Genomic DNA, 17,346 nt, shown 5'->3' on the forward strand with positions numbered 1-17,346 from the left:
TTTCCTTCGGGTGCACCGGTTTGCTCCCACAGTCCAAAGATGTGCAGGTTAGGTGGATTGGCCATGCAAAATTGCCCTTTAGTGTCCAAAAGGTTAGGTCGGGTTATGGGGATAGGGTGGAGGAGTGGGCTTAAGTAGAATGCTCTTTCCAAGAGCAGTTGCAGCCTAGATGGGCCAAATGGCTTCTTTCTGCACTGTAAATTCTATGATTCCATGACTGATTTTACAATTTGAATTTTGAAAACTTGTATGTTTTATTTTCTATATAAAATGGTCAATTTCATCATTGCATCATTGGGTTAAAAAGTTAACATCTATATGTTTTATTGATCCAGATAATGAGTATTTGTGTGGGGAATGTTATGCAACCTTTGATAAATGCTTAAGCATTTGCATTTCCCGTACCAGCCTCCCCGGACAGGCGCCGGAATGTGGCGACTAGGGGCTTTTCACAGTAACTTCATTGAAGCCTACTCGTGACAATAAGTGATTTTCATTTTCATTTTCATTTTATACAGCTTATTTCTCAAGACATCCAAACACCATTAAATAATTTTGCAGTAGAGTTACTGTGCAGCCAAATGCAGCAGCCAATCTTTGCACAGCAAACTCTGGCAAATAGATAACTGATTTAGTTGATTTTTTAAAAGTTGATGGATGGCTAGGGGCTGCACGGTGGTGCAGTGCTTAGCATTGCTCCATCACGGTGCTGAGGTCCCAGGTTCGATCGCGGCTCTGGGTCACTATTTGTGTGGAGTTAGCACATTCTCCCCATGTTTGTGTGGGTTTCACCCCCACAACACAAAGATGCGCAGGATAGGTGAATTGATCACGCTAAATTGCTCCTTAATTGGAAAAAAACAATTGGGTACTTTAAATTGAAAAAAAAAAATAGTTGATGGATGGGAGACAGTTCCTGCTCTTTTGAGTTATGCCATGTGATCTTTCATGCCTGCCTACATAGGTCGATGGACCATCGATTTAGTATTAAGGGTAAGACCACTCTCGGTGCTGCTAAAACCCTTATCCCTGCTTTTGTTGCCTTTTGACTCTTCCCCTTAAGCCCACAAATTCCAACTTGTTCAAATGTGTGCCCTGTAATAGCTTGTGCCACATCAAGCTTCACATTTCGATCCTTGACTGTTTAAACTCTACTCTCCAGTGCTTCAATTTCAAAATTGTTGCCTTCATTTATAAATATGTCTTTAGTCTTGCTCCACCTTTTCTTTACAAGCCGAACATTGAACCCTTTGATCCTCCAACTCTGGCCTACTGTTCAACCCCTTTGTCCTTCCATTTCACAACAAGTGGCAAGCTGCCAGCTGTCTAGGATTATTGTACTCAATTTATTCATCCTCTTGTCACTTTTGTAGCCTCCTGAAATTTATCTTCTGAACCATACTTTTGTTTCCCTCTATTTCTCCCTCATGGTATGCCTTAAGATGTCATCTGCACTTATGGCAAAGCTTGTTGACACCTGCTGTCCATGCTCAAACGATCAGAATTATACTCTTAACTTATGCCTTGGCATAAGTCTTTAGGAAATGAAGGAAAAATTGGGGAGGTAAAAGCCTGTTGACAAACAGTTTGAAATAATGTGCAGCAAGATCTTTTTAAAGGAATTTATTTGCATTTGATGTCAGGCACAGTCGCAATTGCAGGAGTCAGCCCAGAAAATGGATCTGCTTCGCATGTCACTAGAATGCCGCCTACGTGAGCTCCCTAATGGTCACCCCAAGCATGATGCTATCAAAGAAGAGCTGAAAATGGTGAATTCACCCTCAGTAGCACTAACCCATGTTGGTGCATCGTACCTCTCTATGGCCTTTATCAAATCTGCAGCATTAACAGGTAAAAGGAACTTGGTTTTCTTTGTGCCATTTAATCTTTTTTTTTTGGTTGTCAGGAAAAGTACTAGCTGGTACAGTAACCACTGTTGTTGACCAGCTGCTGAGTGATGCAAGAAACTGTGCTTTTAAAAAATAAATAAATAAATCAGTTATTGGATGAGAAATTTGCCAGCAAGGCCACCGTTCGATGCTTGAAATGGTGGTGGTGAGACACTGCCTTGAACCACTCAACCCATACGGTGTAGAACAACCTACAGTGCTATTAAAACACGTTTCCTAGGTTTTTGACCCTGTGACAGTGAAGGAATGGTGATATAGTTCAAACCCATGCACTTGTTGTTATGCTGAGCAGGCATCTGCTCAAAGATGGCTGGAGCCAGTCTTTCTTCAACATGGGTTTACTCTCAAAACCCAGTATAACAAACTGCAGACTACTACTTCCCCAACCGCCAAATGGTAAATGGGATCTTGATCAAGAGGGCTGCTTTGTCCTGGATGGTGTTGAGCTTCTTGAGCGATGTTTCTGCTGCACTCATCCAGGCGAGTGGAAAGTATTTCATCTCGCTCCTGACTTGTGCCTTGTGGTTGGTGGATAGGCTTTGATGAGTCAGGAGGTGAGTTGCTTACGGCAGAATTCCCAGCCTATGCTGCTTGTAGCTGTGGTGTTTTTTGTGATTCTTATTATCAGGATGGATGTCAGTGTTTCCAAAGACCACAGAAGCCAAGTTTAATAACAAAGCTAACATTTATTCACACTATTTATTAAAGCTCGACCACTTACTCCTATAGCAAGCAATAATTTAGTAATCTACACTTTACTAACACCAGTCTCTATCTATAACTGTACTCTGATCTCTCTCACTATTCCTATGCTCTGCTCTCCAGTCTTCTCCCAGAAGTCTGTGAGTCAGTGCTTTATATAGTTCTGCTCCACCTAGTGGTTAATTGATATGACATTAACCCTTTGTATTCTGAACATTTCCAATAATGTCACAGTAGTCACAGTATTCATATGGCTGATCCAGTTCAGTTTCTGGTCAATGGTAACCCCCAGCATGGTGAGGGAATTCAGCGATGATGATGTTGAACATCAAGGAGAGTTAGTTAAATTCTCTCTTGTTGGAGATGGTTATTGCCTAGCACTTAGCAGCCCAATGTTGTCCAGGCCTTGCTGAGTGCGGATAGGAGCCACTTCATTATTTGATGCGTTGCGTATGGTACTTACTGAACACTCTGCAATCATCAGTGAACATCTCCAGTTCTGAAAAGACTTCAGTTGCTAGGAAAATACTTTTATTTGGAATGGTGGGGAAATGGAAGACTAGGACAGAGATCAATAAGGGACAGGCTCGGGGAACCTATGTAAGTCATTTTTGTTTTAAACCTTGAAGTCGAATTGGATTTTGTCCATTTACTAAATTACTTCAGCAATGTATGTGCTTCTATCCTATATGCTGGAAGCATATTGTTTTGAAGAATTTTTTTCACATTTTGTACCCGCCGGACAAAGACAATGGTATCCCAGCCTAATATGCCTGTGCCTCCAAACATAATGCAAATATTCCCTAATTTATTAATCCCCCAGGAACATTGGAAGTAAAGTTAATAGGTTGCCAGCATCTTCTTGAAAATGTCCCAGGTCGTTCGTGGATGGTGAATGCATCACCCAGTCCAGGAACTCCCCAATCAACTGTTAAGACATGGACAGGAATGAATATTCACCGGCGAAATACAGCACGCCGATACTTAAAACCAGAGGAGCCAAGTAGTGAGTATTTAATTATTGATGTGTATTTGTATACAAAGCCACTTTTCAATATCTTGTGTCTGTAAATGCCACACGATTACGTATAGATAATCTGCTGCCACACACCTGCCAGCCCTTCCTAGCTGATGGGAAGTGCTGAGCGCTATCAAAGCTGGTCTGCGCTTTTCACATATTTCCCCCCAGATATCTACAATAGGAAGGGGCATGATTTAAATTCAAAAAAATAAATAAATTTAGAGTACCCAATTCATTTCATTTTTTCCATTTAAGAGGCAATTTAGCGTGGCCAATCTACCTATCCTGCACATCTTTGGGTTGTGGGGTTGAAACCCACTCAAACACGGGAAGAATGTGCAAACTCCACACGGACAGGTACCCAGAGCCAAGATCAAACCTGGAACCTCGGCACTGTGAGACGGCAGTGCTAGCCACTGTGCTACCCACTACTCCACAAATCTTTGGGTGTGTGGGGGGGGGGGGGGGGGGAGGGGGGAAAGAGTGTGCAAACTACAGAGGCATGATTTAGAAGGTAGTGAAAGTTATCATGAGCTTGAGTTAATTGTCCAATTCTGTTTTTCAGCTGAAGCAAGTGCTGTTCTGAGACTGGACAATCGCATCGTGGGACAAACACACTGGCGTTCAGTGAAGAATCAATCCTGGGATCAGACCTTCAGCATTGAACTTGACAGGGTATATTAACAATGCAAATTGGAATCTGCCTTGTTGGTCAGCATGTTTTAAATTCTAAATTTGGGACACTCAATTTTATAAATTAATAAAGCCCAAAAGCAGATGTAACGGTAAAACTGGAAGTAATTTGCTTCAGCTGCAGTTAGAATATTGTAGGCCTTTTAGATACATTATATTAGGAGGGATCTCTGGGCAGGGAGAGGGTGCATAAAATATTTGCAAAGAAGATATCATCTATGAGAACCTTTAGTCATGCAGCAGATTAAAGTAACTGAGGCTTATTTGACTAGAACAAAAATGTGCCGGTTAGGTGATTGACCATGCTAAAATTGCTTCTTGAAGGGGATTTAAGGTAACATTACTTTGAATATTTGATGGATATCCATAGCTCAGCTAAGATGTTTTAAAATCTTTTTCATTGGATTCCCATTAGAACTAAGACTGTTTTCTATCTTTTAGTCATTAGTATTGCAATGTACTTATCCACTTTGAAGTTATTGCACAACCCTTTGAAAGAGCACCCTACCAAGGCCCACTCCCCCGCCCTATCCCTGTAATGATTCCTCAATAAATTTATAAATAAGTTCGCAAAGTATGACATCCCTTGTAGTTTTTCTGTAAGCAGTTTTAAGAGCTCACCTTCTCTCATTATTTTCAAGTGGAAACAAAAAGACATCCCCCCCCCCCCCCTCCCCCCAAACCATTATGAAATTTGGGTAATTATAATCTGGCCAATAAATTACTTACCAGGCTATCTTGCAGAATAAAGTATCTCTCATTTTCCTTGGGAGAGAGGTAGTTCATTTTCTCAGACCTAAAATAAGTGCCTGTGTGAGGTTGCTGTTTTGCACTCAAATGAGGGTGATTGTTGAGGGAGTGCTCCTGATCTGGGATAGTCCCCAATTGGGGCTAGGATTTATTATTTTTTTTCTTCAAATTTTTACAGTACCCAATTATTTTTTCTAATTAAGGGGCAATTTAGCATGGCCAATCCACCTAACCTGCGCATCTTTGGGGTTGTGGGGATGAAACCCATGCAGACATGAGGAGAATATGCAAACTCCACACACACACTGACACAGGGCCGGGATTTGAACCCGGGTCATCAGTGCCGATGTCCCAGTGCTATCCACTGCGCCACATGTCACATGTCGCCCTCTAATAATTTTGACTTCAAGAGCATGGCACAGGCAACAATCCTCTGACTTTTAGTGATATTAGGTTTTTGCATTCTCGTTGTTGACCCTTGACCAGCAAAAATAGTTCACCCCAATTTCTCACAAGATCCTCCCACTGAACACCTACCATCCTGCCCTATCCCAATCAATTCTCCTCTCAACATTCACTGTTTTATCGATAGAACCCCTACAGTGCAGAAGGGGGTCTCTTTGCATCCTCCTCACAGCACACACTGCCACCCAGCTTAGCGTTGTCTGCAAATTTGGAGATATTGCAATTCCTTCGTCCAAATCATTAATGTATATTGTGAACAACTGGGGTCCAGCACTGAACCCTGCGGTACCCCACTAATCACTGCTTGCCACTCTGAAAAGGACCCGTTTATTCCCACTCTCTGCTTCCTGTCTGCCAACCAGTTCTCTATCCACGCTAATACATTACCTCCGATACCATGAGCTTTAAGTTTGCTCCCTAATCTCTCGTGGGACCTTTTAAAAAGCCTTTTGAAAGTCCAGATACACAACATCCATTGCTTCACCTTGTCCACTCTACTGGTCACATCATCAAAATATTCCAGAAGGTTTGTCAAGCATGATTTCCCTTTAGTGAATCCATGCTGACTTGGACCGACCCTGTCCCGTTTTCCAAATGCTCAGTTATTTCATCCTTAATAATTGACTCCAGCATTTTCCCTTCCACCGATGTCAGGCTAACCGGTCTATAATTCCCTGTTTTCTCTCTCCCTCCTTTTTTAAAAAGCGGAGTTACATTAGCTACCCTCCAATCCATTGGAACTCTTCCAGAGTCTATAGAATGCTGGAAAATGATCACCATGCATCCACTATTTCTAGGGCCACTTCTTTAAGTACACTAGGATGCAGAGCATCACGTCCTGGGGACCTATCGGGTTTTAATCCCATCAATTTTCCCAATACAATTACTAATAAAGATCTCCTTCAGTCCCTCCTTCATGCTAGATCCTCGGTCCCCCTAATATTTACGTAAAGTTATTTGTGTCCTCTTGAAGACAGATCCAAAGTATTTGTTCACTGGTCTGTCATCTCTTTGTTGCCCATTATGAATTCAATACTTCTGATTTTCTGAAATGACACTTGTATGTTTATACTCTTCTAAAACCAGGTTACATCACCGTTAGCAGCTATGGGCACCACCTGTTCCAGTTTAAATAGAGCTGTATTCCTATAGTATTCATTTTTGTAACTCGTGTCTGATGCCCAATTCAAATTTGCTAAGCTGTTTTAGGGATGATTTCTTAATAGGTGATGGCAATAGTTTCAGGCTGTGTCATCATTAATCTTCCTTAAAATTCCTTTGCTATTGATGAAGGCCATTACTTCCAAAAAAGGAAAGGGGCCCAGTGATTCAGGGTAGTGCTACCCATTCGGTGTATCAAGGGTTCTGGGTAAATACGGCTATCGGTTAACCTGTATCCATTTTCTCAGTTCTGAAAAATAATATCCAAATTTATGTGAATTCTACCTATTTATTTTGGTATTTCCTTCACCAGGGCTGCATGGTAGCACAGTGGTTAGCACAGTTGCTTCACTGTTCCAGGCCCCAGGTTTGATTCCCAGCTGGGTCACTGTCTGTGCTGAGTCTGCACATTCTCCCCGTGTCTGTGTAGGTTTCCTCCGGGTGCTCCCACAGTCCAAAGATGTGCAGGTTAGGTGGATTGGCTATTCTAAACTTCCCTCAAGTGTCCAAAAAGGTTTCGGGTAGTGAGGGAATGGATGGGGCTCCATAAGTAGAACTTAAAGCTTGTGTGGACACAATCATCTGACTTTGTATGGGCAGGGAAGGTGCCGAGGCTGGGGAGGACCCTGCTACAGAGGCAGCAGGGGGGATTGGCTTTGCCAAACTTGCTTCATTATTACTGGGTGGCCCTTAATTGGGAAAAAAAAACAATTGGGTACTCTAAATTTAAAAAAAAAAGAATGTGAACCAGAACATTTGGAGAACGTCATGATCATATTTGAATGGAGCCATGGGATCTTTAGTATTCATTGTGGAGTGTCAATTATAGTGTCAGTCATGCTTTTTAAAAATAAATTTAGAGTACCCAATTATTTTTTCCAATTAAGGGGCAATTTAGCGTGGCCAATCCACCTACCCTGCACATCTTTGGGTTGTGGGAGCGAAACCCACGCAGACACTGGGAGAATGTGCAAACTCCACACGGACAGTGACCCAGGGCTGGGATTCGAACCCGGGTCCTCAGTGCCATAGGCAACAATGCTAACCACTGTGCCACCGTGCTGCCCGTCAATTCTAGAATAATAGAATTCCTATAGCCCAGAGGAGGCCATTCGGCCAATTGAGTCTACACCAACCCTCTGAAAGGGCACCCTATCTGGGCCCATTCCCCCGTCCTATCCTGTAGCCCCACCATATGTGCTGATGTCTTGAAGTAGAGCTTGAATCAACATCCTCTAACTTGAAGGAAAGAGTGCTCCTAACTCCGCCATTCCAATACTTGATAAATAATAAAACTCTTGCTAGAAAGGATCCTCTCTCCTTGAAGTTAAAAAGTACTCCATTTGAAGCCACACGAGGTCGCTGAACATGTTTTGAATAATAGTGCAACTGCACCATCATCTGCCATGGTCTTGCTGAGTGATAATCATAGCTGTTCTTTTGCTACATTGTACATTTAAAAATAATTCACAGATGGCTACTAGGTCAAGATTGTCTGCAAAATGCTTTGGTCTGAAGACAAATAATCAATATAAACTTGCAATCAATCCGTTCACGTTATAAAGAATAACTCTGTATAGCAAGAAGATATTGACTTCCTAAGATATTGATTTTGTTAGGATACTGGACCAGACCCCAAAATTTGTTAGGATAATGGACAAGAGCCCCAAACATTATTTTAAATTTGTAAAACTGAAGAAAGGATACTTCACCTCAGGAGTGATGACTCTGACCAATAGGCATTTTTTATGTTTAAAACAAACTTTAATTTAAACACAAAATTAACCACATTAACATCAAAGAAAATAGGACAGCCTGGTGGCGCAGTGGTTAGCACTGCTGCCTCACACCACTGAGGACCTGGGTTTGATCCCGGCCATGCTAAATTGCCCTTAATTGGGGAGGAAAAAAATATTGGGTGCTCAAATTTAAGAAAATAGCTTTACAATTATCAGTTAAACAGTTCTTAAACACAAGGAAAAACTTCATACCGTGCTACTAACTCCCAACTAAGCAACTCAATACAGTTTAAATGTCATTTATAAATAAAGTTAACAAACCGATTACTTGCTTAGTTGTGTAGAGACTTGGAGAGACAGAGACCCTTTCAGGTGCAACACCAGTATATTTCTGCTCAACCTAGCAGCATTTGGCAAAACTGCTGTTCAACTTCGAATCCTTCTGTCTTGTCAGATTTAAATCCTTAGGCAAGCTGTAAAACTACTGATGTACCTGGCTCCTCCCATTAATTAAATCATTTGTATCCCACTACGTTCCATGACCCACTTAGCTAGGACTAAACACCACTCCACCATAAATTATCTGCTCTCCAGGGAATTTCCAGCAATCATAACAATGTTGCTTTAGCCCTCTAGAGAAGTAAATGTTTAGAAACAATCACCTTTTATGACTCCTTAATTACAGCTTTAGCAGACAGTCTGGATATCTTAACCTAGATTATTTAATAATACTGCAACAAATCTATACCTTAACCCAGGCTTATAAAAACCTTATTGCAACATATAAAATACAATATATATGCCAATTTCCTCATTCATCACAACTTCCAATCAAGGTGAACTAAGGGCATGCAACAGCACCTATCATTGAAGGGAGCATAACAGGTGGTGAGAGCAGTTAATAAAGCATATAGTATCCTGGGTCTTATTAATAGGGGCATAGAATACAAAAGCCAAAAGGTTGTGCTGAACTGGTACAAAACCCTAGTTAGACCTCCGCTGGAGTAGTGTGTATAGTTCTGGGTGCCACACGAGGAAGGATATGAACACATTGGAGAGAGTGCAGAAGAGGTTTACAAGAATGGTTCCACGGTTCCAATGGTGAGTAACTTCAGTTCTCAGGATAAATTGGAGAGGTTAGAACTGTTCTCCTTGGAGAGATTTGAAAGGGATGCTCAAAATCATGAGGGGGCTGGACAGTGTAGATAGGGAGAAAACTGTTCCTGTTGGTAAAAGGATTAAGAATGAGTGGGCACAAATTTAAAGTGATAATAAAAGAAGTAAATGTGATGTAAGAAAATACTATTTTACACAATGAGTGGTTAGGGTCTGGAATGCACTGTTTGGAAGTGTGATGTAGGTACATTTCAGGCATTCAAGAGGCATTAGATGATTATTTGAATAGAAACAATGTGTAGGGGTATGGGGAAAAGGCAGGGGCACTAGTCATGCTCAATTGGAGAGCCAGTGCAGAGACAATGGGCCGAATGGCATCCTCTGCTGTAACAATTCTGTAATTTACACAACCAATGAATTTTATCTACATGATGAGGGCGGCACGGTGGTGCAGTGGTTAGCACTGCTGCATTACGAGCCAAGGACACTGGTTCGATCCCGGCCCCAGGCCACTGACCGTGTGGAGTTTGCACATTCTCCCCGTGTCTGCGTGGATGTCACCCCACAACCCAAAAAATGTGCAGGATGGTTGGATTGGCCATGCTCAATTGCCCTTTAATTGGGGGAAAAAAAAGAATTGGGTACTTTAAATTTAGAGAATTTTATCTACATGTTTTTGAGTTTCCTATGTCAATACCATCACAACAATCCACAGGTAGTGTTGACTTCAGCACAAACACTTCACAATGAATGGTGCTTTTTCTACACTTGGATTAATCAGCGAGTACACTTTGGGAAACTGGCAATGCATAAAGACCACTTACTTCAGATGTTCCAACCAAAAAATCCAAACCAACTTGCCAACTATTAATGAGATCTGAAGCTCAAATAGTTGGTGTAAGAATGAGAGGTGATCTCATTAAAACATTAAAAACTTCTTGAGGGCTGGACAGGATTGATGCTGGAAAGATGTTTCTCCTGACTGTAGATTCTGGAACTTGGAGCTATTGGGTGGTACTTTCGTCCCCCTCTGCGGCGTGCTCTGCAGCCGTCAAATCATACTAGCATGAATGGCTGGAAATTCCCACCCATTGTCTCTGCATAAAGTGTCAGCCATTTAGGAATGCAATGAGAATATTCTTAATTTAAAGGGTTGCGAATCTCTGAAATTTTCTACCCTAGAGGGTTGTGTCTGTTCAGTTGCTGAGTACAAGATTTTTGTACACGAGAATTGTAAGAAAGCGTAGAGAAATAGATGATCTTATTGGTTGACTGTATAATTTAATTCAATTTGACTGACTGCAGTCTCATGGCGCCGAGGTCCCAGGTTTGATCCCGGCTCTGGGTCACTGTCCGTGTGGAGTTTGCATATTCTCCCTTTGTCTGCATGGGTCTCACCCCCACAACCCAAAGATGTGCAGGGTAGGTGGACACTCTAAATTGGCCCTTAATTGGAAAAAATGAATTGGGTACTCTAAATTTAAAGAAAAAAAATTTGACTGACTGCAGTGTGTGTCCATACTAATTATTAGTGTAGCATTCAGATTTATTCTGCAGGTTTTGGTTTTCCTTCTATGTAGTCTCGTGAGTTGGAAATTGCTGTTTACTGGCGGGACTGGCGAGAGCTATGTGCAGTGAAGTTTCTCCGGCTTGAGGAATTCCTGGACAACCAGTGCCATGTGATGAATCTGTGCTTGGAGCCACATGGGGTGCTTTCTGCCGAGGTGAGTCTGTTATTCCTCTTTATGCTTGTACAGCACATTGTGTAATAAACCTTGCCCTATAGGGGAAGGCAGCTAACCCTTTTGTCAAAATAATTCATATGCTACTGCATAGTTTTTTTTTCCTGAGAGCAAATTGGGGGACTTATGACTTTCCTTTTCTATAAGTGAGTACTTGTCCTTTGCTCTGTTCAAGTCCAAAATGGAACAATTGAGATTTTGTATGACTTCAGTTCCAATATTCTATAGAATGTTGTGCTTGAAATTGAATCTTTTTTTACAGTATACAACTTTTCACAATGATACTTCATTCATGAAAGTATTGGAGTCAGTTGGTGGCAGAGAACCTGAGTATTTTTGAAAAAAGAGAGACATGCTGTTGAAGCTTCTTGTCTTGCACTCACAGGATAGATGCAAGAATTCAATTTTCAAATCTCATACTGCATGAGAAAAAGGTGCTAATTAGGCAAGACTACACTGGTTGAAGTGTTGCCATGGTGAATACACAAGGAAACTATTCCCCCCCCCACCCAGGTTTTTGTTTAATTCAAAAAAAGAAGCAATGCCTGGATATGTTATTTTTGCCTGCGGAGGAATGTATGTAACTGGTCTCAGGCGTAAGTGAACTACATTGCAAGCCTAATAATCTCATATTTCTTAGTGTAATTCTGGGCAGGCTTAGAATTGTTCAGTAAGTGCTGTCCAGTCGCAAAATCACCTAACGTTTAATATTGTGTTCTGAGTTTTGGAAGCATGGGCTGGTTGAGTACTTTCAGTACTCTCCCTCTCATGAACAAGAGTACTTTCCGTACTCTCCCTCTCGTGAAGAGCAAATGATACAATCCACCAGTTGTTGGCAGGTATCTTAGATGTGACTCTGCAATTGGACAGCTGTTGCTATAACTACACTAGCAACCTACTTTAAGACTATAAGTCGGGCTTGCAAAGTGGCTCAGGTACGCTTTCCGGAAGCTACATGTATTCCTATCCAGAGACCTGTCCTCTAGGCACAAGATTTGTATCCAGGCAATGCACCCTTTTTTTAATTAAACAAAAGCATGAGGACAATACTTCCTCATGCATGCTCCATGGCAATGCCATGACCAATCTGAGCCAATTTGTCAAATAATCATGCAGATTAAATTCTTGTTTTGTTTTTAATTTGGCATTCATTTGCTCTGAGTGCAAGACAAAAGCTTTGACACCATGAATCTTTTTTGCCAGCAATAGCGATGATGTTCATTTGTATTCTAAATATATTCTGAGACCCAACAATTGTGTGAATCATTACAGGTGATCTTCTGTAGCCCTGCTATTGACCGATACCCAAAACTACGAAGACAGAATCGAATTTTCCCCAAAGAGAAAGGTGGGTTGGTTCTATCAGGCTTACTCACTGGATGGCAAAATATTATTGAGCTCACGTGTACCCGAGATTTGTTTTAAAACAGATTTTTGTTGTTAAATTTCAAATAGTGTGTTTTTACTGTTCTTTATCAGCCTATGTTTAAGCACGAGGGATGGTTGCTGAACATTTTCTAATTAAAGCACCTTGTCTTTCACAGGGAGAAACTTTTTGAGAGCATCACAGATGAATATTAATATTGCCACCTGGGGGCGTCTAATGATGAGTATACTGCCTCCCTGTAGCAGCATGGCAACAATGAGTCCACCACTGCCTCCACCTGATTCTAGTTTCACATCCCCATCTGGAGCACCATGCACTTTCAGCACCCTGTCACCAGAACAAAGGCAAGTTGTATGATCTAAAACTTTCCTGTTCCTTTGTATTGTTATGGGCCAGGGTTTAGAGAACACCAAAGTATATCATGGAGTTCACCTGACCTACAACTGTTTATAGATTTTGGTTATGAGAAGCACAAGGGCCTACTCCTCAGGTGTTATGCAACAGAGGCCTGAAGCACTTTAAATCAAAAAACAAAGTTTATTCTACAAATTCAGTTAACATTTTATAAACGCACACAATAAGTATTTTTATCAACTACAAATATACCTACCCCACACAGCTGCAGGACTCTATATTTAACTCTTAATAACTTCCCTTTAATGATTCGCTCAAGTAAAAACATCCATAAATCAGACAATCCCTTTTTCCACAAAACAGTAGGTTTGAATTCTTTACAGAAAACGGATATCACTTTTAAATTATCAAGTGATCTTGATACCTTTTAACATATAGAGAGACCAAAATAAACCACCTTTGTCTAAATGCAGCTCCCAACTGTCTAGAATGAAGGTAAAACACAGAGCCACAAACAGCTCCCAGCTCAAAACGAAAGTAAAAGCCAGAACCTCAGCCCAGCTCCACCCCCACAATGACATCACAAGCTATTTGATGATAAACACATTTCTTAAAGGGACATTCCCATGACAATATTTACAAATGGAAAACTTCTTGTGACCCATTAATTCAAATGAGTTGCTTGGATGGTTTGATGCATAGGTCTGTCAGCCCGCTTGTTTTGACTTTAATGAATCTGAGCATTTGAAAAATGGGAAGGCTGCAGGGTTGGTATTCGGAAAGGATTATATCAAATTGACTGGCCCCATGCCCCCTCTTCTATTTGCATTGGCTATAGATCCCTTGACCATTGTGCTGAGGAGCTCGGGGTTGTGGAGGAGTGAGTGGAACATAGGGTGTCCTTGCATGCAGATGACTTGTTACTGTACATTTCGGAGCCGGGTTCGTCGGTGGGGAGCATAATGGGGTTGCTTCAGAGATTTGGGACATTTTGAGGGTAGAAAATGAATTTAGATAAAGTGAGTACTTTGTGGTCTCCCCTCCAGGGGTGGAGGGAGTACCATTTTGTCTGGCAGTGTCTCACTTTAGGTATTTAGGGGTCCAGGTTGCACGTGATTGGATAGGGCTTCGGAAGTTTAATTTCACTAGCTTGGTGGGAGGGTGAAGGCTGATTTGCTGAGGTGGGACAATCTCCCGCTGTCGTTGGCGGGCCGGGTGCAGGCAGTGAAGATCAATGTGTTGCCGCGATTCTTGTTCTTGTTTGAATGTCTGCCGGTCTTTTCACTTAGTGATTTTGTTTTGGGGGGTGTGGATAATAGGCTCTTTTGTTTGTTTGGATGGGGAAGGTGGATAGGATTATGAAGAGGGGACGGCAGGCAGGGGTTAAGCCTCCCAAATGTGATCATAGAATCATATAATTTATAGTGCAGAAAGAGGCCATTTGGCCCATCCAGTCTGCACCAGCCCTTGGAAAGAGCACCCTACTTAAACCCAAGCCCCTACCCTATCCCAGTAACCCCACCTAACCTTATGGACGTTTAAGGGGGCAATTTAACATGGCCAATTATCCAGATTATTGCAGGAAAGAGGAGATATCAGAATTTATTGCCATTCAAATAAAAGCTATGGTTTACAAAGAAATACAATGTAGTTGGGGTGAAGATCTGCTGAAAAGATTAACCAGAGTAATTAATTATATTTGTAGTTTCTAAAATATGCACCCTAGACTTGAATCTTCTAAGTAATAGTAAACACCTTTTCCATGTGGAAAATCTTGTTTGTCTGGGTCTTTTTAAAAATGTATTAATTGTGTGTGTGTGTGTGTGTGTTTATATGTATAGGGACTTTACACCTATCAACCTAAACTTCAGTCCAGAGCCGCCTCCCAAGCCACCTCGGCTTTTTATAAATTGCGCCTCAGAGGAAAGGATACTTTCAATTGCTGACAGTCAAGTAAGTACTGCAAGTTCTCGGAGAAGCGACATAGTGAGGAACAAAGTAATAATGGTGTTGTAATTGGTTTGTCAAATAAGAAAATGGCTTATAAATGTTCTTCAGATAAAAAATGTCTATTTAAAATATTGGGAACTTTTGTGATGTGTGCATTTTGCGATAAATCTGTGGGTTTAAGTGATTTTGATTGCAGCTGTATATTAACGTGCAAGAATCCAGGTGGACATTGGCTAGGATATTGCTCAATATTTCTCAATCAACTGATACCACTTAACGCGCGAGACAATCACTTCATCTCATTGCTGGGTGTAAATTGGCTACTGAACTGACCTACATAAGTGACTCCACTTTGAAATACTTCATTGTTTGTTTGTAAAGTGCTTTGGAATATTGCTGGTAGATAAGGTACTAACTAACTACCTTTGCTTTAAATGTTAAGCAACCACTTGTATCCATGTGCAGTAATGTATAATGGTGGAATGCAAGATCTATAATCTTGTGTAAAACCATTTCTTGTTCACTTACCCCTCTCGCAATTTTTGCGTGCTCTTCAGATTAATTATTCTGTGTTTGTCTTTTTTTTTTAAAGAGTGCAATTGGAAGTGGTACAGAGATGACAACTCGACAGACTTGCCAAGCCCCAGAGATACAAAATCCAGTTTGGGTTACACCCAGGTAAGGACTGACCATTATCAATCTTCTGTATATCTGAACGGATAAGCAGCTTAAATAAATCAAGTTACAAGACGTTGAACACCATTTCAGCACTGTAAGTGGGATTTCATTAGCTTGGATCTTGATCTTATTTCTTCCTAAAGTGGTCAATTTTAAATGGTAAATTGTCTTGGCCTGATTACAGAATTACTCCTCTGTACTTTATTACCTCTGGATTGAACATGGTCAATATTGAAATGTTATTCCATGAGAGCTCTAGCCTGTATTAAGGTGTGGTTTCATGGATTTCTGCAAACCTTCTCAATCTCATCCAAGTGAGCAGTTGGTGTACGAGCTTCCATTATATAGGGGCAGGACGAGGCCATTTGGCCCTTCGAGCTTATTCTGCCATTCGATAAGATCGCGGTTGATCTGATTGTGGTCTCAACTCCACTTTGCTGTCTGTCCCTCCAGAACCATTGACTCTCTTTTCTACCAAACATTTGTCTAACTCAGACTTAAATAAATTCAGTGACCCAGCCTCCACTATTTTCTGGGCTAGAAAATACCTGTACATCAAACACAACCAACCTCTTCAACCTTTCTTCATAAGATAAGGCCTTCATGATGAGATGTAGAGTGAGGCGCTGTGAAGGGTAAACTCCACATTCTTGTATGCCAAGGCTTGGCTTAATACAATTTTAAAGTGGTGTATAGGGCTCACCTGACTAGGTCCAGGATGAGTCTGTTCTTTGCAAGAGTGGAGGACAAGTGCGAGCGCTGTGCAGGGGGTCTTTCAAGAAGAAATTGGATATAGCTCTTGGGGCTAAAGGGATGTGGGAGGGGAAGGTGGGATCAGGGTATTGAATTTGGTGATTAGCAATGATCTTAACGAATGGTGGAGTAGGCATGAGGGTCTTCTATTTTCTATCTATGTTTCTGTGTACTTGGCTGGGGAGAGAAAAAAAGTTCATTCTTCATAAAATTACTCCTTTTGAGGTGTTAACTGACTTTTTGTGCATTTCTAGCCGTTTCTGTCAAAACTAGTTAGTTGCAGTTGCAGCCAATAAAATGTATATTCTAATATCTTTTTGCAGAAATCAGACCTTGGGTATTGAAGATTTCTATTGTGTTGCCTTACTGGGACGAGGTCACTTTGGAAAGGTATGGGGGAATTTGTGATAAATTGGGAGTTTTCATCACCTTTCTCAGAATCTACATTTTGTTCAGTGTCTTAAACATGGCATCTCTTTAAATGCCTATTTCTGCTTTGCTTCTGTAAGTGGCAGGTGGTACAGATCCCTTCTAGTATGGAAAATAACTTTTCGAAGGCATGATATGTGGATGGAATTTACTTGCATTTACAAGAACATAAGAATTAGGAGCAGGAGTAGGTCATCTGGCCCCTCGAGCCTGCTCCGCCATTTAATGAGATCACGGCTGATCTTTTGTGGACTCAGCTCCACTTTCCGGCTTGAACACCATAACCCTTAATCCCTTTATACTATCTATCTTTATCTTAGAATTATTGAAGGAGCCTCAACTGCTTCACTGAGCAAGAAATTCCATAGGTTCACAACCCTTTGGGTGAAGAAGTTCCTCCTAACCTCAGTCCTAAATCTACTTCCCCTCATTTTGAGGCTATGCCCCCTAGTTCTGCTTTCACCCACCAGTGGAAACAACCTGCCCGCATCTATCC

General features: G+C 41.3%; 1 protein-coding gene across 1 annotated transcript in view; it reads left to right on the top strand.

The window, feature by feature from the left end:
* LOC119955565 (serine/threonine-protein kinase N2-like) overlaps positions 1-17,346 on the top strand; it is a 55,080-nt gene that overhangs the window by 13,307 nt on the left and 24,427 nt on the right. The window contains exons 6-14 of the mRNA XM_038781883.1: positions 1,644-1,851; positions 3,436-3,618; positions 4,199-4,308; positions 11,138-11,281; positions 12,572-12,647; positions 12,844-13,030; positions 14,882-14,993; positions 15,583-15,668; positions 16,745-16,811. Of these exons, the coding sequence (XP_038637811.1) occupies positions 1,644-1,851; positions 3,436-3,618; positions 4,199-4,308; positions 11,138-11,281; positions 12,572-12,647; positions 12,844-13,030; positions 14,882-14,993; positions 15,583-15,668; positions 16,745-16,811 (1,173 nt within the window). The remainder of the gene's footprint in view (positions 1-1,643; positions 1,852-3,435; positions 3,619-4,198; positions 4,309-11,137; positions 11,282-12,571; positions 12,648-12,843; positions 13,031-14,881; positions 14,994-15,582; positions 15,669-16,744; positions 16,812-17,346) is intronic.

Source organism: Scyliorhinus canicula, chromosome 21 (assembly GCF_902713615.1).
Source record: "Scyliorhinus canicula chromosome 21, sScyCan1.1, whole genome shotgun sequence".
Classification (NCBI taxonomy): Eukaryota; Metazoa; Chordata; class Chondrichthyes; order Carcharhiniformes; family Scyliorhinidae; genus Scyliorhinus; species Scyliorhinus canicula.